Source organism: Lissotriton vulgaris, chromosome 5, assembly GCF_964263255.1.
Source record: "Lissotriton vulgaris chromosome 5, aLisVul1.2, whole genome shotgun sequence".
NCBI classification, from domain to species: Eukaryota; Metazoa; Chordata; class Amphibia; order Caudata; family Salamandridae; genus Lissotriton; species Lissotriton vulgaris.
In genome coordinates this window covers 689037384-689065199 of record NC_141693.1, presented here as the reverse complement: position 1 = coordinate 689065199, position 27816 = coordinate 689037384, and the positions used below count along the sequence as shown (strand labels likewise).

The 27816-nt window shown below is 42.3% G+C and overlaps 1 protein-coding gene across 5 annotated transcripts in view; it reads left to right on the top strand.

Moving 5' to 3' along the window:
* CHST3 (carbohydrate sulfotransferase 3) overlaps positions 1-24756 on the top strand; it is a 277639-nt gene extending 252883 nt beyond the window's left edge. For all 5 annotated transcript variants that reach the window (XM_086922124.1, XM_086922123.1, XM_086922121.1 and 2 more), the window contains 2 exons: positions 9377-9666; positions 14622-24756. In XM_086922124.1, coding sequence (XP_086778250.1) covers positions 9530-9666; positions 14622-15876 — 1392 coding nt within the window. In that variant the 5' untranslated portion in view covers positions 9377-9529 and the 3' untranslated portion in view covers positions 15877-24756. The remainder of the gene's footprint in view (positions 1-9376; positions 9667-14621) is intronic.
* The last annotated feature ends 3060 nt before the right edge of the window (positions 24757-27816 follow it).

Genomic DNA, 27816 nt, shown 5'->3' with positions numbered 1-27816 from the left:
TATTTTGACTTGTTATTAGAGGTTAAAATTTTAGATGAGAAATAAGCAGCATTTGTGGTCAAAATAGTTTTTTATACTCTTTCAGTGTGGCTAAGTAAAACGCCTTGTCATCTGCAAGATAATTACATCTCCACCTCCTTTCATGTTGCAGAAGGGTTAGTTTGTGAGCCTTTAGGTCAGTGGAGAATGATTTCTGTGCTTTATGACGTCAGCCTAAAAGTATTTTCCTGAGAGGTGTATGTTTGTTGCTAGCTGTCAATAGCCAAGCTATTAAATTTTCCTCACTGCGGTTAATAGATGGTTTATCTGGGGGAACTGTGTTGGCCAGCGAGTCCAAAAATTGGACTTTATTAAAACTATTCCAGCTCCTTGCAGTCCCCCTTCAGTGGTGGGGGTTTTGGCCCTGAAGGTGTTTGGCATGTAAGATTTCTTTGGTTGTGTGTAATTGGTTAAAAGAGGAGGCAGGTGTTGGTGGATGGTGTGATGGAAAGAGATCAAAACCTGTATTCTCCCACTATGTTCAGAGATTGTAAACGCCTCACTACGTCAAGGCACTATCCCAGACTGCCTAACAATCGGTCAAGTAACACCCATCTTAAAAAAACCTTTGGCAGACTGTTCTGACCCTAACAACTTCCGGCCCATCTCCAACATCCCCACAGTTCTGATCCTAACAACTTCCGGCCCATGGCCCATCTCCAACATCCCCACACTGGCAAAGCTCTTAAAAAAATGTGTATAGAACCAACTCTGCAATCACTTAGAAAACTTTCAACTACTCGATCAACACCAATCAAGCTTCCGTCAAGATCACAGCACAGAATCTCCCCTTACGCATATTGTGGATGACATACTAAAAATGCTGGATCAGAACGAATCATGCCTTCTAATATTGCTTGATTTATCTGCCACCTTCGACACAGTCAAACACGACAATCTACTGAAACTACTGGAAAAAAGAATGGGCTTATCAAGGGTCGTATTACAATGGTTCTCTTTATTCCTCCAAAACATATCCTTAAGAGTCAAAATGAATCAATCTCTCTCTAAGGTCCACACAATAACTCTTGTGTTCCCCAAGGATCCTCTCTCTCACCCATTCTTTTTAACCTATTCCTGGAACCATTAGCAAACCTCCTAAAATCTTCTAACATCCACTACCATATGTACATGGATGACACTCCGCTATATCTCAAAATTATCTCTCCAGATGACATTATGTCCCTCAATTCCATTCTACAAAATACACACCTCTGGCTCACTGTTAGCCCCACTTCATAAAACTGAATTTCTTCTCATCTCTCCGCCGAATAACAACCCCAAGATTGATCTGTGGTTGAATCAACTTACAGCCCTCAAATGCTCGTCCCACATCATAGACTCTTCCAGATCCTTAGGCATTACATTAGACCTAACGCCTAAATATGCAGGATCACATTAGTGCAGCCACCAAAGGAGCAAACTACCAAATTAGCATTCTGCTGAAACCTAAACCCTACCTACCTCATGAAGATCTAAAACAAGCGGTCCAAGCCCTAGTACTACCCAGACTGGAATATGGGAGTGCCACATTATGTGGCCTACCTAGATAAAAGTTGGCCCCACTAAGAGCCTCCCTCAACGCCGCTGCAAGACCTGTCCTAGGAACCAAAAGAAATGAGCACATCTCACCAGCCCTCAAAACCTTAAACTGGCTACCATACGAAGCATTAATCCAACTGAAAATTGCTTGCATGATGCACACAGCGTTACATTTCAACACCCCCAGTTACCGGGCCCAAAAGCTAGAAAAATCGGGGGGCAGCAGATCCTCACGAAGTGCGTTCATCTTGTTTCTGAAATCCTAACGAACTCGCGAAAAGAAAACTGGGGCCAGAGCATTCTCTGTTATCGCACCCAAGATATGGAACTCTTTACCACCGGACCTTCGCCTAATTCCCTCTACCTCCACCTTCAAAAGAGAAACCAAATCTTATCTACTGACCAAGTTCTCATCCTAAGCCAATATATCGGTGACACTGAAAAGGGTATATATACCAAACTCTTATGTACACTGACCTTGCTAGTACTAGTACTAGTGATATACCAGACCAACCACTGTTTATCCTATTTGTATTTTATGATATGTTTTTGGCTTTCACACTTATGTTTTCATTTTAATCAGACCTATGACAAATTTGTATTCTCTTCATGTAAAGCGCTCTGATACCATCTAGGGTCATGTTCGCACTATACAAATCTTTCTAAATAAATTCAATTATCAATAAAATAAATGGAAGACTGAATATAGGTTTTGTCCTAATAATAGGGGATCTGTTAGGAGCAAGTAGAGGATAGAACTGATATTTTGTTTGAACAGGGAGTGTGTGTCTGGATGCATTAAGTTAATGTATAATGTGGCTTTGTGTTATGTTGGTGATATGTTAGTGCTATAGGACAGAGTTGTGTATTGTGTGAGACTGCTGGTGCCATAGTTTTGTAGTTGGGGTAGAATTTGTGCAGGTGTGGTTGGTGAATTTTGTAGTGGTTCAATACACATTGAAATCTGTTTGAGGTTTATGTAATGTAATGGCTGCGTTATAATGACATGCTATGTAAAGGAGGTTGCGATGTAATGACTGCTATGTAAAGGTAGTGCGATGTAATGACTGCATTGTAAAGGTTGTTTCCTCATCTGAGCACACTCATAAGCACGAATACATTGGTCCGGGAGTTGAATAGCAGTAAAGGAATTGCACTACTCTGAATTAAGGACCTGCCCTGCTACTTACCCAAAAGCATGAAAGATCGTTAAGCTAAAAAAAAAGACAATGATTAGTACAGCCAAAAGATTTAAAAAATGGCTATATTAAACCACATCTACCCATGCTTGCACACATTAGCCACTCGCTGGTGGTAGTTCTAGTAAAATAAAATCTTCTCAGATACATGGGTCAGGTACTTGGCTAGTCTGTCTGAAGAAGCAGAGACACATATGCTGCAGACAGCAAAAAAGGGTAATGTGTGTAGTAGTGCTGACGTAATTGAGTGTGTAGCTAACACCATAAATAAGTGTAACGTTCACAAAGTTTTTGCTTGTAGCTATTAGTAAGTCTGGCGGCAGGCAGGAGTTACATACAGCTCAGGGTTGCTCACCTTGGATGAAACTCTTGCCTGCTTCTTTGTCCTAGTCCCACAGTCTTTGTCCCATTGCACCTTTGTCTGTGTTTTCGTGCCTGTATATTCACACCATCATTATCCAATGTCCTTATTCCAGTCTCTATGTCCTAGTAGTGCTTTTCCAGTACTTGTCTCCCTTTATGGTTGCACCTCTGCTGCTTTCCCTGTGTCCCTCGAGCCATGCCTGTTGTCATGTTCACATGTCCCTATTTCAGAACCATGCGCTTTTTCCAAATCCCCATAACACTTATGCTATTGTTCCTGTTTCTGTGCCTCCATTACTATTCTCACTTTTTGAGTCCCCTGTGATGTGCTGCAAAGCCTTGTTCCCATGGCACTGTAGCCTGTGTCTTAGTGTCTACTTTCCAGTCCTTTTCTGAGTGTTCTTGCAGTGGCGGATGGTAGGGAACAGGGGTGCAGGATTGTGGGGGTGCAAAACTCCCATTCCACTGTCTCTCCTCATCCTCTCTGCTTCTCTTCTTGTCCTGACTTCAGTCCAGAAGGAGAGGGGAGCAAATAGGCTCCCCTGAGCCAATCACAATGCTACAATGCAGTGTTCTGATTGGCCTGAGCACTGTGGAAAATCCCCACTAGGCTGTCTATTGCAGCCTGGTGGGGAACATCCAAAGTGCGCATGACTTTTTGGCCAGGCCCAGACGGCCGGCCAAGCAGTCATGCACACTTAGTGTGCACAAGCCACTCCTCCTCCCTAGCCACCAGCCATGCCCTAACCCAGCCCCACAGCAACAAAAAATAAAATGGTAATAACACTGTTATTATCATTTTATTTTTCCCTTTTCACTGTTCTAAGAGCAGTGGGGCAAAGCTCCTCGGCCTTAGCGGGGATCCGCCCCTGTGTTCTTGATCGAATTATATTTGTCCCAGTGATCTTGTTCCAGTGTGTTAATCTCTGTGTCTATGCCCAGGTTTCCATTACCATTGCCCTTGTCTAGGTTTCCTTGTTCGGCTGTACGTATCATAGTGTTCCTGTGTAATAGTATTATTGTAGCTTCATGTCCATATCCCAGTAGCCTTACATTGTGAGCTCTCCCAATGACCACTTGCCTTTACTCATGCACTTCCCATTGCTATTTTATCAGTGTCTTAGTTTGTCTCTTTGTTTTTCTGTAACCATGTTCGTCTGCATATCCATTGTTCTTTTCCCAGTGTAAATGTTATAATGACTGTTCCCATTACTTGCACTTGTATCACCATCTATGTACGTATACAGATGTCAGTTGTCCATGTCCTCCTGTTTGCATGGAGAAAACAAAACCACTGCAGTAAGCAGAAGAGCCAATTTATGGTTGCGGAAGAAGTTTACATTGTTTAAGGAATGAGAAATACACTAATGCACAATTAGAGTTCATTAAGAAAATCACAAAATACTGTTTTTAGCACCTCTGCAACACTTCCCAAAACACAATGGCTAATCCATGCATTGCTGAAAAGGTAATAAAAGTTAGCAAAGATTACACAAAGAGGATTGGCTTATGGCATTTCGGGAGTCATAAAAGAAGTTATAGTACCTGCACGAATGGCATCGATCAATCAGTCAGGAGCTTGTATATTGAGGCTACTCAACCGTGAGGGTCTCAAGGCGCTGGGGCGGGGGGACTGCTGATTCATCTGGGCTTGGAGGTTCAGTCAAAGAGCCAGGTCTTGAGACCCTTCCTGAAGTGGGTAAGTGACGGGGATTGCCTGAGTTGGAGGAGAAGGGTGTTCTAGGTCTTGGTGGTAATGAAGGAGAAGGATCTTCCTCCGGTTCTGGTCTTGTGAATCCATGGGATGGTGGCCAGGGCAAGTTGGGTGGCGCGAAGTTGTCTGGCGGGAACATGGAATGAGAGGAAGTGGTTCAGATATACTGGTCCTGCATCATGGAGAGCTTTGTATTCATGTGTGTGGAGCTTGAAGGTGGTTCTCTTATTGACTGGGAATCAGTGGAGTTGTCAGAGGTGCTGAGTAATGTGGCTGTGGCGGGGGATGTCGAGGACCAGTCTGGCTGGGGCATTTTGAACGTTCTGTAGTTTCCTGAGCTGTTTCTGGGTGGCGCCAGGGTAGAGTGCGTTGCCGTAGTCAAGTCTGCTGGTGATGAGTGAGTGGGTGACCATCTTTCTCGATTCTGAGGGGATTCATCTGAATGTATTTCGAAGCAGGTGTAGCACGTGGAAGTAGGATGAGGATACAGCGTTGATCTGGCAGTTCATTGTGAGTGAGGAGTCCAGTAAGAAGCCGAGGTTACGTGCATGGTCTGTGGGGATGGGAGGGCGTTCCCAGTGCAGTGAGCTACCATGAGTCGTCCCAGGCTGAGGGGACGGGTCTCAGGATGAGTATTTCGGTCTTTTCTGAGTTGAGCTTGAGACAGATATCTTTCATCCAGGTGGCAACGACCTTCAACCCACTGTGAAAGTTGCTTCTGGCAGCTGTGGGTTCATTTGTGAGGAAGGGAATCAGCTGGGTGTCGTCGGCTTAGGAGATGGTGTTGAGTCTGTGGTTTCGGATGATGGCTGCAAGGTGGCCATGTAGACATTGAAGAGGGTGGGCCTCAGGAAAGAGCCCTGGGGCACTTCGCAGCTGATCTCTGTAGGTACTGAGAAGAACGGAGGTAGTCTGACTCACTGTGTTTGGCTGATAAGGAAAGAGTGGATCTAGTCCAGGGCCTTATCGTGGATACTTGCATCGGGGAGTCTTGTGGTTAGGGTGGGGGATTAGACAGTATTGCAGGTGGCCAAGAAGTCCAGTAGGATGAGGGCTGCGGGTTCGCCGTGGTCGAGGAGGGAGTGAATGTCATTGGTGGTGGTGAGGATTGCAGTCTCGGTGATGTGGTTACTTCAGAAGCTGGACTGAGAGATGTCCAGGAAGTGGTTCTCTTCGATGAACGCTGAGAGTTAGACGTTAATGGCCTTCTTGATGACCTTGGCTGAAAAAGGGAGGAGGGAGAATGGTCTGAAGTTCTTGAGGTCTGTCGGGTCGGCGGATAGCTTCTTCAGTAGGTCTAGAGAAAGGTGGTGGTTTTAAAGGAACATTTGAACACTAAACTGGTTTTAATGGAGAGCCAATGTACTTCCTAAGTAATTCTGCTGGTAGTAGCTCAGGAAGGAATAAAATGTCAGGTTGTTGTGATATTGACCTTTTGTTTTTCTTGTTCACCATTACCAACATTTGGGGAACGGTGTGCCAGTAACTCTACATTAATTTCAATAAAAATTGCTCGGGTGTTGCCGGCTGCACTTATGATAGAGGGAGAGTTATGAAGTAACTATTTCCTCTGATTGTTCCCTAAAACTTCAGAATAAGTTCAGTATATGTCATACTTGTCTGCTGATAATGTTAATATAGGATCAACCATTTCTGACATATTTTACTCAAAGTTCAACTTCAGGGCCGTAGTGGAAGCAGGAATACATTAGATGTCAAAAATCCAGGTCAAGAGACGTTGGTGTGCAATGCTGCTATTGACACTGATATAATCAGCTCCAGATATAGCAGGCGCTAAAAGTAATATAACAATATTATTACTGACAATATATAGTTTTCAGGATATGTCAGACTTTGGCTATTTGACCTCAGCAAAACACAGAGACTCACTAGTTGGATGCTGGATATTTCTGGTGCCTTCCTCCACTTCAGAAATGCAGCTCTTTTTAGCTTGTTGAAATGTCATCCAGGCAGAACTTGTCAGTTTGTTTATCCTTGAAATGTCACACTTACAGTACCAAAAGCTTTAGACCGATTAGATGTCACGTGTGACAGGATTACCTCCTGGATTTTATGAAAGCAAAGGATTTATGTTTGAATAAGGATTGCAAACAGTTGATGTAACCAGAGGTAGGTTTATATTCATGCATACTGTAGAGGTCTCAGGATTCCACTCCTAATTATGTCATGCCTACCACACAGCACACTCTGGTTGCAAGAGACCTATTGTGGGTTACCGAGAGTGTACAGGGGCTTACATCCCACCAATTGCTTACCATTGGTTGGCTTTATTGTCCCTCTCAAATGTTTGCTTCTTATTCAATTGCATTCCTGTCTCAGCTTGTTCAGCTTGTGTTTGTCTGTCCAATATAGCATAGTTTCTTTACCATCTCTCGGACTGGCTTACTACTATATTCCTATCCTTCAACTGCTCACTTTTAGAGAACTATTTTCTTTTCAGTTAAGCACTGCATAAGAGTCTGTGTTTTCCATCTGTCTCCTCTCCCCGCGTCCTCGCCCAAATGCTCATTACCCCATGCTTCGCGTTTCTCTCGTGTGTATTTCTTCACTGCCCTCTTGTGCTGTGTTGCTCTCAACCATTTGTGCTTTTGCTGGGACCTTTGTGTTCTTTTCGAGCTCTTTGTGTGCTTTTCTTTCATGCTCCATGCATTTCATGGTGGTCTGTCCCTTGCCTCCTCCGCTCTGTGTTCTTCTCTCCTTGTGTGATTCCCCCTCACCCCCTGTGTTGCTGTATCCCATGTGCAATGATTTTTCCCTCCTCGCCCTACCCACTCCTCCCATTTGCTCCTCAGTTTTCCCCCGACCTTGTTGTCTTCTTTTTTATTTTTTTATTTGAGCTTTTGTGCTAAAACGTCTGTATTTTTATTTATTTAGTGATCCAAATGGAACCATCATCTTGAATTGTTAAATAATTAATGATAGCAAATGGCTTCCACATCAATCTGCTGGCACACACATGCGTTCTGACGCATGCACATACATATGTCATCATGCATGTGCGCAACAGTGGAATATCACACCGGCAATGGTTATTAGATTTGGATTGGGTTTGGATCTCTTGAAAAATGTGCTGCTGCTCTTAACAGACAGACTATCCTCATTCACTTTTGCCATGGAACACTAGAGATTCGACTACCATAGTATGCTCTTTAATGCAGTGGGTCAATTTCGACAACTTTGGAGAGGTATCAAACAAATCTCAAAACAGAGAAGTGTTTATAATTAAAATAACAAATGAAACACATGCTTTGATGCACGAGCATGTCTTGAGGGTAGGCATGAATCATTCCATAAAAATGCAGATTTAGAGGGAGTTATTAAGGATTCCGAAAAAGAAGCATTCAAATTGCTCAATGTTGTGCATAGAATAGTTGCCACACAGCATTATATCATCTGCCGATAATTGTGCACCCATATAGGCTCTCCTTTCAAAAACGTTTTTTTAAAGAGTTCTGAAATTGTCATTATGTCTGGTCAGTCACCTGGAGAGCGTTTGTAATGAAATTAATCGTTTCTGGTAAGATAAAAGAAGGTTAGGAACTGTGGCAGCTTTCTTATAGCCCTGTCCCTTTATTTTAAATAAAGTTTGTTTTATAGATTCAATCCTAGGTTTTTAATTCTCCTTTCATTTTTTTTTCCCAATGTATATGCAATTTCAAACCAGTAAGATGGTTAAGCTGTTTAAAAAAATTACCTCTGAGATTGTATCTCTGGTTTAAATCTTAGGGACTCCTCTTGCCGTTCAATGCTCCTGAGTCTATCTGCTGACTGCAAGAATTCCAATCTGAAAACACTTTGCCATAACCTCCTATAAATAAGATATGTTTGTTATCACCCAAGTAAACAGTATGAATTGTCATTTTACACTCCAGCACAACTGCATTTTATGGTGGATCATTTAAAATGATAGAGAGGTCAAAGAATCGTAGCCCTTCTGTGTGAGAGCCAAACAGATGAAATGGAATCACCACTGGCAGAGATTCTCCTTCTGCTTTGAGCTCTGTGAAGTGTAATTGCACAACTTCCTATTTGCTGCAGTGATGCAGCACGCAGCAACGTAAATTGTTGTATTTATTTACTTAACTCAGTTCGGCCGTATGCCGGAGTTTACTACCCCCCACCCTGCCCCTTCCCCGCCCCGCCGCCCCGCAGAACTCCCTCGAGGAACCTCCACTACAATAAAGGAGATAGATAAAAATATTTCACATTCTCAATATGCAGACGTCTTGAATGCCTAAGATAGTCCCAGCATGTGGCAATTGCTCTGAATGGATCAAAGGTTTTTAATGCTAATAACCCATATTTTAAGTGTGCTTTTTATTTTATGTCTTTTACGTTGCTGTAGGTGGCTTGTTGGTATTAGTTTTTACTTGAACCTTTCAGTCTCCGGTCACAACATATTTTTCTTTGTCATTTCATCAATAGTGACTGCCTATGCAACTCATCCATTCTTTACTTACACCAACCCTAATTTTCAGTTCTCTATCCCTCTTTGTAGGTGAGGAGGAAGCAAGACCGGGACAATGCCTTCGTGATCTCCAGGGAGTGTATTGGTGCTGGATAGGCAGCGAACGGATCCAGGAGGAGGGGAGAGAGAGGGGTTTCTCTAACCAGCCTACCAAAGCTTTGGTCTCACTCCCTCTCTCTCTCCATGGACAAGGAACAGAACCTAAATATGGACCTCCACGATCTGCTGCGGAACCTGCGCATGAAGAGCAAATATGCCATTTTCTTGGTGTTTGTTGTGGCACTTGTTATCATAGAGAAGGAAAACAACATCATCTCCAAGTAAGACTGGTGAAGTGGATAACATCATGTAATCCTCATACATAGGTTTTCTTCAATTTAAATGTGCCCTAGTTGGCATATCTCTGAATAAAGGGCCCTACAAACCTGGTATCTAATGCAACCTTCCCACCAACTGAATCAAAGTGCGTGGTTCCTTGCCTGTCAAAATTGGAGGCTCCTAGAATTAGGATAATCATGAAGTTAAACGTTTGTGAAGTGCTTTGTGATCATACAAAAGGTAGACAGTTTCCCACACAAATGCTTGTAACACAGCATAAAAAATGCAGTAAGTTGCTATTCACAAGCATCTACCAGACTTCACTATATCTAGGGATAGTTTACTTACTGTATGTGCCATCAACAGTACATAGGCCAAGTTTAGGATCATCTTAAAATTTGTTTGTCAGTCTTTCATTACCTACTCTCCTTGATTCGCAAATACTGTTTGCCGGGTTTGAAAGCACATTACTCTGGTAGGGTGTTCACGGCCATCTCTCGGGCATGTGACAGCAACACAATGTTCCAGTTTGGACAGAGGCATTTTCCTGATTTACACCCACATGTAGATTTCTACAAGCACCAAAGGTCCCACTCTGACACGTGGGTGTATATAGGTAAACCTTTTCCCCTATGGTCACAGCAAGCCACACTTTGATGCTTTAATCTGTTCAGCTGCTCATTATAATTTTAAGACCAAAGGGAAACCAACAATTTGTCTTGTGAAAATTCACTAATTTTAACCATTTCTCCATACCTAGATCCCACCTTGGGTGGCACTCTGGTGTCGTCTCTTCCTTTTTCAAATGTATGTATGCATTGAATCGAAACAGAGAACTGATAAATACTTTGCAGACAATTGAATAATGACAAATGAGATGGAGATTTTATACTTTACTTTCTTTGCACTGTGCTGCTTGTCACTTTGAAGAATTTTCAGAATGCTTTATGCAGGGACAGTGTCAACAATAAAAGTGTGCACCCTAAATTTCACAGCAGATCCAGTGGCGGCTGGTGACATTTGAACCTGGTGGGGGCGGAAAATGATTTCCGCACTGTAGCTCGCAAGCGCGGCGCGCGTGCCCGAACACCCCCACCCAGAAAATGTGAAAATCGAGTGGACAAATGGTGCATTTGCAAGCAAAGTTGGCAGCTCTAGCCTTTAGGCCACAACCTCTTGCATAATAACTAAAGCATTTTCAACATTATCTACAACAAAGCCATAGTTGTATGTATGCATGTAGTATATTTATTTTATGCAACTGACAACCTTAGACAAAGCCAATTGTCCGGGCGTGTTGTCAGTGTAATGTTACTTGTATTATATATGTGGGGGCAATAACCAGAAGCAGCAAAATACCAGGTGGGTGGCCAATTATGCTGAGCACAGATTTTTTTTAAATGCCTGTTTTAAGCCACGACCTTAATGATATAGGCCACGACCCCTTTGAGAGACCCCAGTTTTTTCATCCCACTTAAAGCCCTGCATGCAGGGCCCACCCTCGGACTCACTCACCTGCGCACTTCACTTGAGCACCAGTTTCGATACATATTTGACCCATTTATTTGTCATGCACGGGTGGGGGTTGAGTGAATTGCCCAGAATCACAGGTTGTTGTGCGTTCCTGCTGCGACTCGAACCTGGTTCCCTAGTGAGGTACTAACCCAGCCCAACACTGCTTGGCTTTCACCCAGCCATTGCATGTGCTTACCAACCCAGGTGACGCGCCCACCAAGATGCAAGACTCGCCCTGATATTGCCCACACCAAAATAGGCTGCTCCCGCCACCGCTAATGCTGCCCGACTGCCTCACTGAGGTAACAAGCTGAAAGAAACAAGCTGCAATGTGACCAGCCCGCTGCAGTTGTGAATAGGATTAATGCAAGTTACCACAAAATTTAGCAGAAATACAATCTAATAATCACCATAAAAAGGACCAACCAGGGCAACTACGAAGAAATGCCCCCAGCAGGCGTACTGTTCAATTGGCATTGTGGTCAATAACACATTTTACCAAATGTGCGCATATATGAAAGAGGCTGTGATGCATGTGTAATGCCCTGGGCTACAGTAGTTAATTAGAAACCCTTTGGTAGATGACATCAATAACCATGTACGTGCCTCCCGGTATTACTGATGTGAGGGCCATCTTAAAACTTTATGCCCACGACTAGGGGTAACAGATTTTGATAAGCAACATCTATAAATGTCCAGACATAAACATAGACTTACTTCTGTCCCGATTTTTGCGTTGCCTTGAAAAGCTGTGTATTCCCAGCTACGCGGCGGCGTACATAACATTACCTATGGCACGTCCTTCACCCTGAGCCCCCCTCTGTCTCCCCTCTGCTGCCGCGTGCACGCAGCTGGCGACCTCCTGGGCCCCTGAAACAGATACATTACTTAAAGAGAGTATACCTTTCAACCAGCGACGGCTCGTGGAGGGAGTTACGGTGGGGCAGGAGGGCGGGCAGGGGGAGGGGCAGGATGGAGGTTGCTAAAAACCGGCATATGGATAATTGCAGGTAAGTAAACAATTTAATTAATAAAACGAATTTCGTAGTGCGCCTTGCATCGCAAAATGCAATGCAGTGCGAGCTACGAAATTCGTTTTTATTAATTAAATTGTTTACTTACCTGCAATTATCCATATGCCGGTTTTTAGCAACCTCCACCCTGCCCCTCCCCCTCCCCGCCCTCCTGCCCCACCGTAACTCCCTCCACGAGCCGTCGCTGCTTTCAACTCTCATTTGCAGGACGACCTGGCCTTTGTTCCCAAAACCATGTACTTTAACAATTACAGAGAACACCGGGACAGTCCTCTGAACACCGTGAATGTCGAGGCAAATCCGTGAAATCTGGTCACCCTACCACGACTCGCTTGCAAACTAACCAGGACACCTTCCTAACGAAATAAAGGCTGACTCAAATCTGAGCAGAAGGTGCATGGACCTACTGAGCTCTCATTCCTACATGCAGCTCTGTACAATGGCGGAATTACACATCACACTCGGGTGAGGACTAACGGCCGCCAGGTTGCACGCGGATGCATGCAGCAGATTCACAGACTCTTTCCCTCACTCACTCTCCTCCCGCCCCCCCTCAATTCCCTGCGCACTGTCATGACTTCAAGAGTGGCGGCAGTGGCACTAGTGAAAACATCAAACCGGCTGCCATAGGAGGCGCTGTATTTACAAAAAAATACTTACAGACCGAAACGATGCCGGATGGCCAAACCCGCCATGGCACTCTCAGGGGGGTACAGCTGTGGGATCATGGGTAATACGGAACGGGTGGGAGTTTGAAATAAAATTCAAAAGGGCGGTAATCACCACCATCACCATTGTGACTCACCTCAGTAGTTCTCCTTGTCGTGCCGATGTTGTTACGGTAGTAGTCCAGCTCAGGAGGCAGCAGGAAGAGTCACCATCAGGAGGACAGGAGGAGCACGCACACCACGTTTGAAGCGGGCAGCAGCACTGTGTGTGGAAGTGGCTGCGGGTGCGGGGTGAGAGTGACCAAGGAGGTGAGTGACGTCACGTCATCCCAGACGTCATCAAGCAGGTCAAGGGATGGATTGGTTAGAGCAGCCAAACTCCCCGCCCCATTAGGAGGCTGGGGGCTGTGGCATGAGGCAACCCCCGGTATGCAAAGGGGGGGGGCTAGTGCGCATGCTCCGACCGGGCAGAAAAATGACCTGTCCGAAAGAGGACACGCGCACTAGCGCCCCTGCACAGCCCCACCCCCCCTTTTCCCGATGGTTTCTGGCCCGGCCCGGTGACTGGCCGGCCAGAAACTAGTTGCTGAATAATGCACAATGTTTTATTTTACTAGGCACACTGGCGGTCCCGGATGGCGGCAGTGCGCATTGGGGGGGCAACGCCCCAATGGACGCACCGCCGCTGAGCAGATCATTCAACCATATATAGTAGTTAGGCTTGGGTTAAATTAAATGCTTGAACTAGGCATAAATCAACGTTTGGGCAATATATGTAGATAATTTTATAAGTTGTCATTTCAGTGGGTACCGTGACAATGTGGCCACGTGGCCCCGTTAACAAGGGCTTCTGTTTAGGAAGAAGTGATGTGAATAGAGGACCGGCTTGTGATTCTGTGACAATCGAGCAGAGTGCTGTTTTACCCAATTCTCTAATAGTTTTGTCGGAATACTCTCTTCACTCTAAGTCAATCAATTAATGAACATTATTAATCATAATTGTTTTGGTAGTTTTAAGCAGGCTTGGTAAGTGCTTTTAGGAAATACGGGATCAGCTGGTAAACTATTTTAAATAGGCTACACAACATTCTGCTGCTCCTAAAATGTAAGAGATGTGGTAGACAGAGTAAGTTATATACTGTGAACCGTGGAGAACTCTATTATAATTGAGGCTCCCGCTTTTCTGTTTTTACTGATTTTTACAGATATTTACAGACAGAAAACATTTGTTTTCTTGTCTGTATTTATTTTTAAATGTGGATAAAAACGGAATTTGTGTTGCTTTTTGAGTAATTCAAAATACTGTCAGCCATGACCGCTAGGCCAATAGCTATGCGAATTAATAGGTAAGGGGGCTAAAAAAGAAAGGTATTTTTGTAAAGAGGATTTAACAGCAGTAGATATGCAGAAGACTGATACTGAAATCTGAATATTTTCATATAAGTGCATTGATTCATATTCTGCGGATGTTCACAGCATTGAAACCTGGCAGGCGTTCAAGCATGAGTGCATATTTATTGGTTAAAAAAATTTGGAAATATACTAATTTCCACTTCATTTCTCCTCAAAACCCTAAATAAATATGGAAAAATATAGACACAATTAGCAAAAAATAAATATGGATAAATACAGACGGAAATGTAATTATAATGTAGTTTTGGCATACTGCCTAGATTTGTTAATCACATATGTGTATATATGATGAAATCCTATTAATAGTGCTTCTCTTTAAATTTGCAGAGTGTCGGACAAGTTGGCTCTCAAGCAGACTTCGCAGAACCTTCTGGATACCAATAGCACAAGCCCCAGCTTCGTATACATGGAAAATGGTTCTCTTTTGTCCCTTAATGAGCTGGACTCTGCCTTTTCACAGTTGAGACAACGCCTGGAAAATGTCACTCTGCAGTTTGGGGGCAAGCGTCCATTTGTTAAGGCTCCTCCCAGGGGACCTAGAAGACACATTCTTTTGATGGCTACCACACGAACAGGCTCCTCGTTTGTAGGCGAGTTTTTCAACCAGCAGGGCAACATATTTTATCTCTTTGAGCCTCTGTGGCACATAGAAAGAACAGTGTCATTTGATACTGGTGGGGCTAATGCTGTTGGGTCTGCAATCGTCTATCGAGATGTTCTTCAGCAACTGCTCTTGTGTAACTTGGACCTTCTGGAAAACTTCATCATACCGTCTCCGGAAAATCACATCACCACCTCCATGTTCCGCCGAGCCTCTAGCAAGTCTCTTTGTGAAGATCCAGTGTGCACACCATTTGTGAAAAGGGTCTTTGAAAAATACCACTGCAAGAATCGCAGGTGTGGACCCTTGAACATGACATTGGCCATGGAATCCTGCATGCGCAAGGAACATGTGGCAGTTAAGGCAGTACGAATTCGACAGCTCGAGTTTTTACGGTCCCTGGTGGAAGATCCAAGGCTGGACATGCGGATTATTCAGCTGGTACGTGACCCAAGAGCAGTGCTTGCTTCTCGTATGGTGGCTTTTGCTGGCAAGTACGAAACTTGGAAGAAGTGGGCTTTGGAAGGGGCAGCACCAATCCGTGAGGACGAGGTTCAGAAGCTAAGAGGGAACTGTGAAAGTATCCGAATGTCTGCGGAACTCGGCTTGAGACAGCCAGCTTGGCTTCGGGGCCGCTATATGCTAATCCGCTATGAGGACATTGCCAAGAACCCATTGCAAAAGGCTAAGGAGATGTACAACTTTGCAGGCATCACTCTCACTCCAGAGGTGGAAGACTGGATCATCAAGAATACCCAGGCCTCCCCAGACAGCAACGGCATATACTCTACCCAGAAAAACTCTTCAGTTCAGTTTGAGAAATGGCGATTCAACATCCCCTTCAAGTTGGCCCAGGTGGTCCAAAATGTATGTGAACCAGCAATGAACCTGTTTGGCTACAAGCTTGCCAACGACCCAGAGACCCTCACAAACCGATCTATCAGTTTGCTCAAGGAAAAGGTGAACTTCTGGGTCACGTAATCTCTTTATTTAAACTATTTATGTTGAAATTGGTGAATATAATACAAACCTTTTACAAGTGTCTTGTAGATGAAGGGGGTGACAAGCCAAATAAGAAGGAAAACTGCCGCTGCTTGCTGAGACAACTCTCACTGACTTAAGAAAGGCCACTGCATTTTCCAGTTATCGTATGCTTGTAAATTTGTATGCTTTCCCAGCACCCCATGGCATGAGAATCAAACGCAGTAGCTGTACAATCGATGCTGGCATCTTTTACAGGGACCTCCTGCTGAAGTACAGGAGACCCTATCTGTACCCCCAAAACGTATCAGACTATAAAGAACAAGCTGGGCAGGATCACTGTTTGGTGTTCTCCTCAACCTTCCCCTACCCCAGAAGCTGATCGTCCCGATCAAGCAACATGCACCATTGTAAGTGAAGGTTTCTGCACTAGAGACACCCAAAGAGAATTCTTAGTCATAGGGGAGCAACATCAGAAACATTCTGCCGCACACTGAAACCTATAACCTTGACCCGCGCTAATAACTAACAGGCAAGCTTTATCTTTCAGCAAGAGCACGGAATGGACTAGAAGGGGTGGACATTGCTACTGAGTGCCTGTGCTCATGCAGAACTCTTTTGATGGCTTTATTTTTATAAATGTGCTCGAGTACCTGGTAATTCTATCAGAGTCATGACTTGCTGATTGTTTCCAGAAGTTGGATAATCAGTATGTCGCTCTATGATGCGCCAAACACTCCTCTTTTTCTTGAAATAGCATTGATTTCCATGATCGTTTGGGTTGTTTTGAGAGCATTGTAGGATGTAAGACGAATATTGACTGCTTACACCAGGGATCCTATTGCACTTGAAAAAACAAAACTACAGGAGACTGAATTCAAATTATTTAAAAAATAACCGTAATCCGGGTATGCCTGTCGATTTCAATATTTCCTTCTTCGACATGGCTCTCTTCTCATGGTTGTTCTTTTTTTTTTGCTTCTTGGTTACACCAAAGCCAGCTGTGGAGTCAAAGCACAAATGAATACGTTGAAAAAAAACCCGCTATTTATGAGGTAAATAATATAAACTGTACGACTAAAAGTGCCCCATTTACCTTTCCTAAGTTATTCTAACACTCCATAAAGCATTCGCAAGCCCCAGGCCTGTCTCCTGGGTCACAAAGGTCTATAAATAGATAAAGAACGCTTTTTAGTCTGGAAATGTATTTTTCCGTATTTTTTCGAATATTTTACGTGCTGGTTGGAAGCCTGCCCGGTCCCAATGCACAGGGAAGGGTAGATGCAGGGCCTTATTTTTGTCTGCAGAATCGCTGGCTGATGCAGAAAAAGTATACACGTGTTAAAAGGTTGGAGGGGGCGTGAACTCGCCCAGACTAGGATACTTCGAAAATGCAAGTAGCATGGTGTAGCAAGTAGCAAGGAGCATGTTGTTTTTGAATAGGAACAAAGTGGCAGAAATCAATAAAATGATCCGAACCTTGAATTTTTTTTTTTTAAGTATTTCTATATATTGTAGAACTAAACTTTACAGAACATCATGTTGTAATTACTATCAATAGCTTTCACTGCCCAAGCTTAGAAGAAACATGTTCTATTTACTTATGCAACCCACATTAAAAAGAGTCAAGTCTAATCTAGGTATTTATTTTGTAGGAATGTAGAAGTAGTGTTTGTTGCAGCACTTTCTGAATTTTTTGTGCCACCCAGTTACAGCGTACAGACCTTCAAATCACTGTTGCTAGAGCTAATTTATAAGATGTGAAGATGTGTGCCCTTGGGAACTAAGGATAAGGGAAACTGTTGAGAAAATACACCCTTTATGAGCAATTCCACTGTATAAATAAGACGAATGTGATGAGCAAAGTTTATCAGATGAGCAAAAAAGGAGTAATATATTTAATCTCCTAACTTTTAACAAAATAGGAATTCGATCAATATATGTCCAAGGACAATTGCAGCCATGTTTGTTTTGGCGGCTGTCCAGTAAAATTAGGTATGTTATAGAATCGTTTTTTCTACATTAAAACCATAAGGAAGGGTATGTATATTGGAAGGGCTGGTGAATACACAATTATCCTATGGTAACCGTTTTTTTAAAACGCCTTAATAATAATTGAGTAGTGAGTCTGAGGATCCTGTTAAAAACTGCAGGTGACATAAAAGCATGAACAGCCAACATTGGGTGGTGCTAATATCGGTGTAGATATCTGAGATGACGGCATCCTCATGTCCATTGTGGGGAATCCTACAGCATGAACCTGTAGCTGTGGGCAAAGTGAAAACCTAAATAGAAATAACTCGTGGGGAGAGAGAGGAGACACATTTCTGGAGCAGCAGCGCCCCATACATATGGGCTAAAGGTCCTTGCCCTGCACTTTTTTTCAAGCAAGAAGAATGCCTGTCATGCTGAGCAAAGATCAGCCTGACAGACACTCTTCTTGTTCAGGTCACACACCCAGGACCTAGACATACACTAAATGCGCATGCTCCTGGCTGTCTGAGATGAACTTTGCTAGTCTGAGGGTTTCACAGTCCTGTGGGTGCGACCTCGTCAGCCTGGCAAAAGTGCCCGAGGCCCTCCCCCTCTTGACAAGGGGGAGCATCACTGATTGCCTTGGACATGGGTACTTCAGTTTTAAACCCTGAAGTGTCCAGGGCCAAGTGTCAGTCAGTGGCACCTCATCACAGAGTGGGGCGGGGTCATCGATCTCACTGACCCATCCCATTCTATGACGAGTGAGGGACTGCTGCCTTCTGTCTTTGGCTAACCATGGGTCAGCCCATGCGGGAAGACAGCAGTCCCAACCCTCCAGGGACCTCCGAGGCTTCCTTCGTGACAGTGAAGATATTTTTCTTGGTTTTATTTGTTTGGTGCATGCGTGTATGTATGAATGTATGTGTATTTGTTAGTGAGTGTTGTGAATGGGTGTGTTTGTGTGAGTACATGGGAGTAAGTGGTTGGTTATGGGTGCATATGAGCCGCCCTCCCACTCCCAGTTAAGTTACCAGCCGCCACTGCTCTGGAATGAGTCTTCCCTAACAGAATATCATACACAACACTAACCCAGGTTAGAATGAGAACCGTAGAGCTCCAGTCAGAGTGTTTTTATGATAAAGGTCATTGACCTATCTTCATGTTTGAAATGTTCCCTTGGTCTACCTACTAGCAACTTGAATAGAGTAGCTTGGTTGGCCAATGGGTAAGTTTAACTCATCCTTTCCCAGTACTGTGTCCCTTTCTGATATTTGGTCATTTTGAGAGGGTGGCTGTTCCACCTCACACTAGAACCAGAAGTGTAACTTATAAGTGATGGAACATCCTCACATGAGTAAGGAGAAGTCCTTATGATGAAGCATGCCACTTTAGGGTGGATGGGGCGGCATCCCTATAAATGAGTAGCTCACGGTTGTTGCTATCTAACCATACTTTGATGTAAAAACACTGTGACTGGAGAATAAGGGTTCTCACTCTTTCCTGGAGTATTACTGATTTATTCTGAAATCCTGAACACCCAAGACCGGTTAGATATAACATTTTAAAGCCTGTAGATGCAAATGTGTGTGGGGATTAGGCCCAGTAGACTACTGTTGCTGATACTAAACTTGGCTAACCAAATCAGAGTGCGGTTAAGCATTACAGAATTTGGGGTTATTGTGAACTGAGCTAGCACTTGGATTACAAATCATGTGCTGGGATTAAAAATACTAAATTTCAAACAGTGGCTGAAACTAAAGGCCCAAACAGAAAATGCTGATGAAGCCAAAGCATCACAGATTTACTGTGGTTGTGGTATACCTCCCATCACTATTTGTAGAGGGGTATACTCATCTGACAGTATTCAGGTAAAAACATATACTTTGCATTTGATTTTTCTCAAAATTAAAAAAATATTTACAAAAATGCCGGTGTATAATAGGAACAGTCAGTGTCATGCCGAGGTTGGTAGACAGTAAAGCGTGGTTGTACCTGATAGTCTGTCCCCTAAATTAGCGCTGATCACAATGTCTGCAAGGCATTGTTTGAAAACAATCTATATTAGATCATCACAAAGTACTTTCTAAATGCAGGCACCAATAAGCTCTTTGTGCTTGCGCTTATTTCTACTTTAGCTAAGCAGGTCTAATGTCTAATTCACTTTGTGGGATAATATATGTACGTCCATGCAGCAAGCAAGTAGTGTGAACGATAAGTATTTGCACTTATTTTTTACCACTCAAAGCACAACCATCACCCTTCAGTGTAAAAAAAAAATAACCTAAAGTCTGTTTGTATCCAGAAAACCATAGTTCAGGAAAACATTTGTGACGTACGCCTTAATGTACAAAAAAGTGTCAAAACTATGCATCATATATTTAAACCTATGACTTGCAGAGAATTATGAATTATTTAATCTTCACACAATCACAAGGAATACGTTCAAAGGCTATGCAAGTTGAGATTCCTATGTATACTTCATATGTTATTAACATACTCCTGGGCGCCATTAGCCGTGTGCAATACCCATCCTTCAGGGAACCCATTTTCCAGTATTTTAAACATACTTTCAACTGCACAATATCCAAGCATCTGCCATATTTTCAATAGCTGTCTGTGCCATCTGCAGGGGTGTAATGCAGGCCCTTATAGCCCCTGCAACCCTTCAAGGCTCGCCCCCCCCAAGCTGTAAGGGGGCCCCCACTTAGCCCAAGGCAATGTATATCTATTGGATATGGGAGCCTCTGGGTACCCATATCACATTCTGCAGGGGTCCCCCATCATTTTACATTAGGCCACTGGCCAGCTGCACCTGTAAATATAAGTAATGCCTGACCCTATTGCATAAGATGTCTAACCTGGTCGTTGTCAGACTGTGTCCACATTCGAAATCTTATACCACATGAACCAAATGTCAGGTACTGTTGAGTCACCATGATGTTAATGGCAAAGCCTTATGCTTGTTGACTTAGGTCTGTGGGGTGGCTCTTGGAAGGTCTGAAGATGTTATTTTACATATATAGTAACAGTTTGCCAGGTGTATTTCAACTTATAGAGGGCTTATCCTCTTGTCTTCTACTTTCATAGACAAACTGTTCATTTGGTGATCAATTCAAATGATGAATAGTAGTTGCCTGTGTTTTATATCACACATCCTTTCTAATATGACATTTAAGTTATTGAGCTTTTTTTCTTTCATTATTCACTGATCAAAGATGTTGCTTTGTCACTGTGACATTTACATAACACATTTACGATAGAGAATGGCATCATGGACACAGCAAAAGAAATGGGGCTAGATGTACAAAGCTTGTTTGTGGTCGTTAAGGGTCCGATTTGCAAAACTGGGGTGTTTTTGATCATAAAAAAGCCTTTTCTTATGTACAAAACTAACTGTGTTTCGTTAACACATTACTGAATCACAGTTTGTTTCTGACCAAATACTGAATCAGATTGGTATGTATTAATGTTTTACAACTGAATTTTAACTGCAAAACAATAATCTTTGGTTGCAAAGCATACATTTGTTACCCCCTGCCCAAAGAAGGTGGTAAGCCATTCGCAAACTGGAATGGGTCTCCTAGAGGCCCCTCCCCGTTCCTGAATGTTGACAAAAACATTTTTAGAAGTAGGAAGTGGTCCAAGTGGCCTACTGTTAAAAAGTGAAACTTACTCTTTTCATTTTTTTCCTAAATGCATCCCATTTTCCTTCAAGGAAAACAAATTGCTTTTAAAAATTGCTTTATTAAAAGGCAATCACATACATGGGGTTCTGCTGACCTTAGAAGGCCACCATCCCTGTGATGGCTGCAATTCCTATTGGGTCGTAATTTATGACCTACCTCATTAAAATGCATGAGGTAAGTCGAATTGCGATCCACTAGGAATCACGTAATTTGCAAATGACCTATTAGGGCATAGGTCATCTAACAATTTACCACATTGATTGCGATTACAAATTGCAACCCATATTTTGCAACCAGTTCCTTGTACATCTGATCCAAGGTTGTGTAAAACTTGGAGAAAATTAAAAACAATAAAAACACCCTTATCTTTTATTACCTATCTACAAACGATTCGCTATTACGACATTAATTATTGATGTATCAATTTTAATGTGGTGCGGGCACCTTTGAAAGTTTCATAGTTAACTCTGGTTACCCTTTACGGATATTCATAGGCTGGTCATGAATGAATGTATTGATGGGTTGTGGAACCATGTAGCTTGTGCTGTGAGAGGCATAATTAATATCCAATGATAGCTCTACACAGAAGCTATGCTTGATGTAAACAGCTTCTCTACTAACAGTGTCTAACAGTGTCTAGTTTTTACTCACATTTTTGGATGGAGCCCTGAGCACTATAAAAGCTGAATGCAAAATAGGGAATAATGGTCTCTCTCCACCAAGTTGGCTCTTTTCTACTGGCAAAAAGAGCAGGAAAAATATACATTAGAAGGACTTCCCTAAATAGTAGGAAATGTGGGATCCTTGTGGTGGACCGGAGACAGCCTTTGATTGACCACCAGCAGAGGTTCCCCTTATAAGCAATCAATGGTCCCCACACCTATAAATAAGTTAGGTGAATTGCGTGCTTGGCAAAGCAGGTGAATTGCCATTGAACTAGGGTTCAGTTGCCCTTCTACGATCTAAATGACCTCTATAGTTTATTAGCACCCGTTTCTTGTAGAGGTGCATTTTTAATTTAGCAAAATAAGGGCTTGTGTCATGTTAATAACAATGCTCACTGAAAAAAGCCAAAATGTCAGCCAGTCCTTGTTAAGGCAACGATCTGTAAAAGGCTGAACTTGCAGACACTGGATTTACAAATGGACAGAGGTTAGCCACGGTTGTTTTAATTCGGAGGGTGCCCTGATAAAAAGGGCATTCTATCTGCCGCATATAAACTACAGCTCACAAACTTCTGATTGTTCCTTGATGACCAACCAGCACTCCTGTGTGCAACGGGACGATTTTTATCTCTTAAGGATTCTGTTTTTTATTTTTCTGCTTTTTAATGGGAAGGACGCAATTAAAAAATAAATTAAAGAAAATGAATATATTTTTATTTTTATGTTTAACCTATTAAGGTGTTTTTAAAACTTGTTGCCAGAATGGAGAGATATTATTTTTAACTGCAAAGTGAATTTAGTTATTTATTTATTTTATGAAAAGTGAAGAAAGAAAAGCGTATTTTATTTGCAGGGAATCTGAGCTGTACCAAAAAGGAAACATGCAAAAAAAAGAGCAATGGTGGGGGAATTGTAGCAGATGATGGAGCACTAGATTCGGTGTCATAAAACATAGTTTCTGTGTGTTTTTTCAAATATCCATAGCTCTTTTCCTACTCATGTTAGCAAGGAGATTTTGAAGTCTGAGCTTTCCTTTGACACAGCTTCACGTTTATCCAGTTGTCATTCTCTCATGTAAGGTCAAGTTGCAGCAAATCAAATTTTTTGATAAGCAATGGCATTCAACTATGCACCTTCTTTTTCAGAGGATGGTCGAATTATTTAGGGTTAATCTGGTACCATCTGTGTGGATACAATGTTTTGTCCTAAGCCACAGAGTGATGCCGTAATTACCAATATGATTCCATTACAACAATACCAACAAAAATAATGTCTTCTATCCTTGTGTGATAATTATGTGGTCTAATTAGCGGATCAAGATAAATGAAATGACAAACAAGGATTTTTCTTTGAAAGCGGACATCTGTTTTTCGTTAAGGAAGTTGCTATTCACTATATAGGTGCCTCTTTCTTTAGTAACCAGAATCCAGTTACTGTTCAATCTCCTACTACTGGAAGTTTATTTAATGACTGCTGCCAATTTATTTTGGAGGGAAAAATAAGTTATGTGACGCAATAGCTCAGAAAATGTATTCACATTCTTTAAACAAGATTTCCCACCAAGCATCACCATACATTTCACACTTAACCCTGGCCTGTGGATCAACTGGAGGTGTTTGCTCAAAGTGAAACATTACAGGAAAGATGGTAAGCATGCAGAAAGCTAAAGTTGTACAATGTGATTTGCAAGATGGTCACCCATTCTAACACTATGTACAATGATGTGTGCCTAAAATGGAAACGTGGCTGGATATCGCTCCTTGAACTGAAAATGACTCAAGCCAACCTGTCTTTAGAATTGTGGACAAATAAAATAAAGACTGTCTTCAAAGCATCAATTTACTTGTGCAGCTGGGTAGGATGAGAGCTATGAAACTTCTTACTAGTTTGTTAGTATGTTAAGCAAAGGCTACTTGGACGGCATAAAACAATAATGCTAACATTTCAGATATTTTGTTTTGGGGACAATTGAATGGGAGGCTATGACATGGGATGGCTCTGAAAAGTTCTTTTTAGGGAGCAAAGTAATTTAAAAATATTGTGTTCTGGTGAATAGCAATAGTTACAAATGTTTCATTTTTTGCCAGAACTTCAATAATCCCATATATTGAAAAACTAATAGACAAATTAAGATGCAAACAATTCAATAGGAAATGTCTTCTATGGGTTATTTTGGGCTTGATTGTTAAGCCTCCCTGATGTCGCAATGATGTCTGCCATCAATCTGAACCTGATTTACGTCCTTGATTTATGTTCTTTTTATGAGCCCCTGGTAAAAGAAGTCGGTAGGTCGGGCAGATGTCCCGCTCAATCTCTGTTTTCATGATTGTTAAATATTTGCATAAAATTAGTTTTGCTGTAATGCTGTCAATTTGTTTGTCCACATTTTGTTTCGTCCCAGAATGTAAGGTGCATAGACGTGAACTGTGAACCTTGAGATGCCTTCAAAAGTTTACTTGACTTATTTAATTAAAAAAAACAACAAGCACACGAATATTGATGTCTGATTTTTTTAAAACAATTTTGTTAAGGCACTTAGTAGTGTTTTTTCAGCTGTGAATTATGTTATAAAAGCTTTTGTAAAGAGAATTTTATATCATGTCTTTTCTTTCTCAGACTACCAGCATTTAGCATATCTGGACACTGAATGTTGAGGCTCAACTTACTGTCAGCCTAATGATGTTCTTAATGCCTTGCCCTGGTTTCAGATCGAAAATCACCTGCTGCCCTTCGCTTGAAACCTCGAATTTCACAAAGTATCTTGTTCAAACAAAGCTTATTGTGGTTGCGTGCATCTGTCAAACTTTTTTTTAGATCCTTGAAGTAAGTATTAAGAAGCAATTATAAATGTGAGATTGCATGTGTTACCAACTGACCATGGTATTAAGTCTGGGTCCGTGACCCAAAGCTTAGGCTGTACATAGACCTTGATTCAACGTCTAGCTCTTGCAAGGTGATGGGAAGATTGAGAAATAATAGATGAGAATGAGATGGACGCGAAGGCTTTATGACGTAGATGACGTGGTGACAGGCATAAACAGAACGCGTCTTGCTGGTTGCTGAGGAAACATGTGCTGGCGCTGGGCGTCTAGTTGGTTGCTGAGGAAACGCGTGCTGGCGCTGGGCGTCTTGCTGGTTGTTAAGGAGACAAGAAACGTGATGACGATGAATGGAGGGATTCCACTACGTCATCATTCTGTAGCGGAGCTCGAAGGTGGCGGAGCAAACAGTGGAGAAATATGCAGCGCCGATGGGAGCAGCGAAGACACAGAGAGCACTCGGTAGGACTTGACTTTTGACGGTGAAGACACAGGGAACGCAGGTAGAACGTAGCGCTAGTAGAAGGAAGAGTAGATAGCGCGAAGTGGAGTAACAGTTAACAAAGCGCTAGAGGGTGTGCTGTGAAAGCTTGCTTGATTGATGCGCAAAACGAGGCAAATGGTAGAAAAAGAGTCTGTTGGCTGCGACGGCTCTCTAAAGTGAAACGTTTGAAAGAGAAAAAAAAAAGTACTCACAAGAAAGTAGATCGTAGGTATGGAAAATGTTCAAAAGTCCAAACCGTTTTGCTAGAAGTTAGTTAGTGAGTAGATCCGACAGCTGAGGAACAGCTGACCATCCTCAGTCGCCAATGTAAAGATGAGGCGGAGGCAGGAACTGCTGTTTGGAGATTTATTCATGAGAAGAGAGCCGTCCAGCATGAAGGAGAGACAGGGCAGCTGCAACTGCCAAACAGAGAACATTGGAGGAGAATGCACAGTACATGAGGAACCCACAGGTGACATCATGAGGTTCCAACAAGTGTTGCATAATACAGATCACCACAATAACTTCTTAATTAAAGCACAAGGATGATGGAATATCTAGCCAGGGGCATCACTCGCAACATGAATTTCTGCTTTTATAGTACTTAAACATCTTAACATTGTCACACAATAAAAAGTAGAAGAAATAATATAAACTACTCCAGCTCTCAGGTCTAAGGTTCTTTGATCATTATGTGGTTTGCGTTCACTGTGCATTTCACAACTCGCTGTGTACAAAATTTACTGTTCTCAATTCCCTTCCAAAGGATATATTGGCCAGTATGATCCTATGATGTTTCCGGAACATGAATAGGTGTGGAGCTATCCAAAGTGCAAGGGTAGGAGGAGTCGGTGGAGGTTGCCTTGTGATGCCTTGAAGAGATACTAACCTTTTAGGGGACCGGCTGGTGATCCCCTCATCAAAATAATTCACTCTTTTTAATGGTTTCTGTTTACATTCACGTTAATTTCACACTTGGAATACAGTTATTACAAACCTTAAGGGAATGTATGGGTGCCCCAGGTTACTTTTGCTTCTGGTACAGATATTACGTGACTCCTGGTCAAGTTCAAAGCATTCCCTCTCCATGGGTCTATTTAGGAGCGGGGGTTCAGTCCAGCTAAATGACCTGGTGGTCAACTAAAACTTAATAAACCTATATCCGTTGAACCATTTTTTTGCAGCCTAGACATTTAAATGATTGATAAATTATTCTGGAGGACAAGGGCCCTCTTCTGTAATAAGGATAATGTCTCCAGAGTGATTCAAACATGAATAACCCATGGTTCATAAATGCTAACATCACAAAGGCAACAGTTTCAGGCCCAGGAGGGTGGAGTACTGCATATGAATAGTGGGATGTGACCCTTGTATGCAAATGGGATGTGATCCACAATGCTTAGTTTTTCATCCAGCTAATTCTCTGACCAGTGTGATGCAGGGATTTTGTGCAGCCAGTCAAATGACAAATAATTTTATTTGATTCAGACCTCAACTGAGGTCAACAAATATTAGTAAATAAAATAGAAAGTGTTTGAGTATGTTATTAAACACATTTAAAAAACTCTTTATAAGAAAGAACAAGTAATAATAGTTTGGGGTCCGCACGAACATCATACAATAGTTAAAACTATTGAATTTGTGCACTTTTTCTTTAAAATAACTTTAAGAAACTCTTTAAACAAGGTATAACAAACAAATTCATTTGGGTAAGATGATTAGACCTTGAGCTAAAATAGCGTTATGTCTTAAATGGATTGGTTTACTATATAGACGCGGAGCCTCTCCCAATATCGGGTTAGGACAAATTAATAATACATGTTACAGATCTTGTGGTCAACCATTGCCCAAGTCACATTTGCCTAGAGGATTATTTGGGGCGTTCCATCTGGCGGAATATGTATTTAAAGGAAGAATACCCAATCACAAAAGAAGGATACAGCGCCTTACACTGTGCTCCAACTGAAACTGTAGATAATATTCGTTTTTTTTTAAATACTATGTTTTCCGAAAATTTTTGTAATGCTTTAATTGGATACAATATTTTTTGTCTATTTCATTGCTTATTCTCGGCGTCATATGTTTTAAAAAGAGCTTCAGGTGCGCTGGAGACCTGGCCTGCAAAAGTGCGACAGTGCATTGTGACACCTCAAGGGCTTTGAAAAAAAAGTTCCTATTGAAGGTGTACCGAGACGCTTTGTCACTTAAAGTCTCCAATTTTAATATATATCTTAAAGTGCCTGGAGCAGCAGGAAAGAGATTGCACGCCCACCTTATAATATTGGAGACGACTCAAACAAATGTGCTCG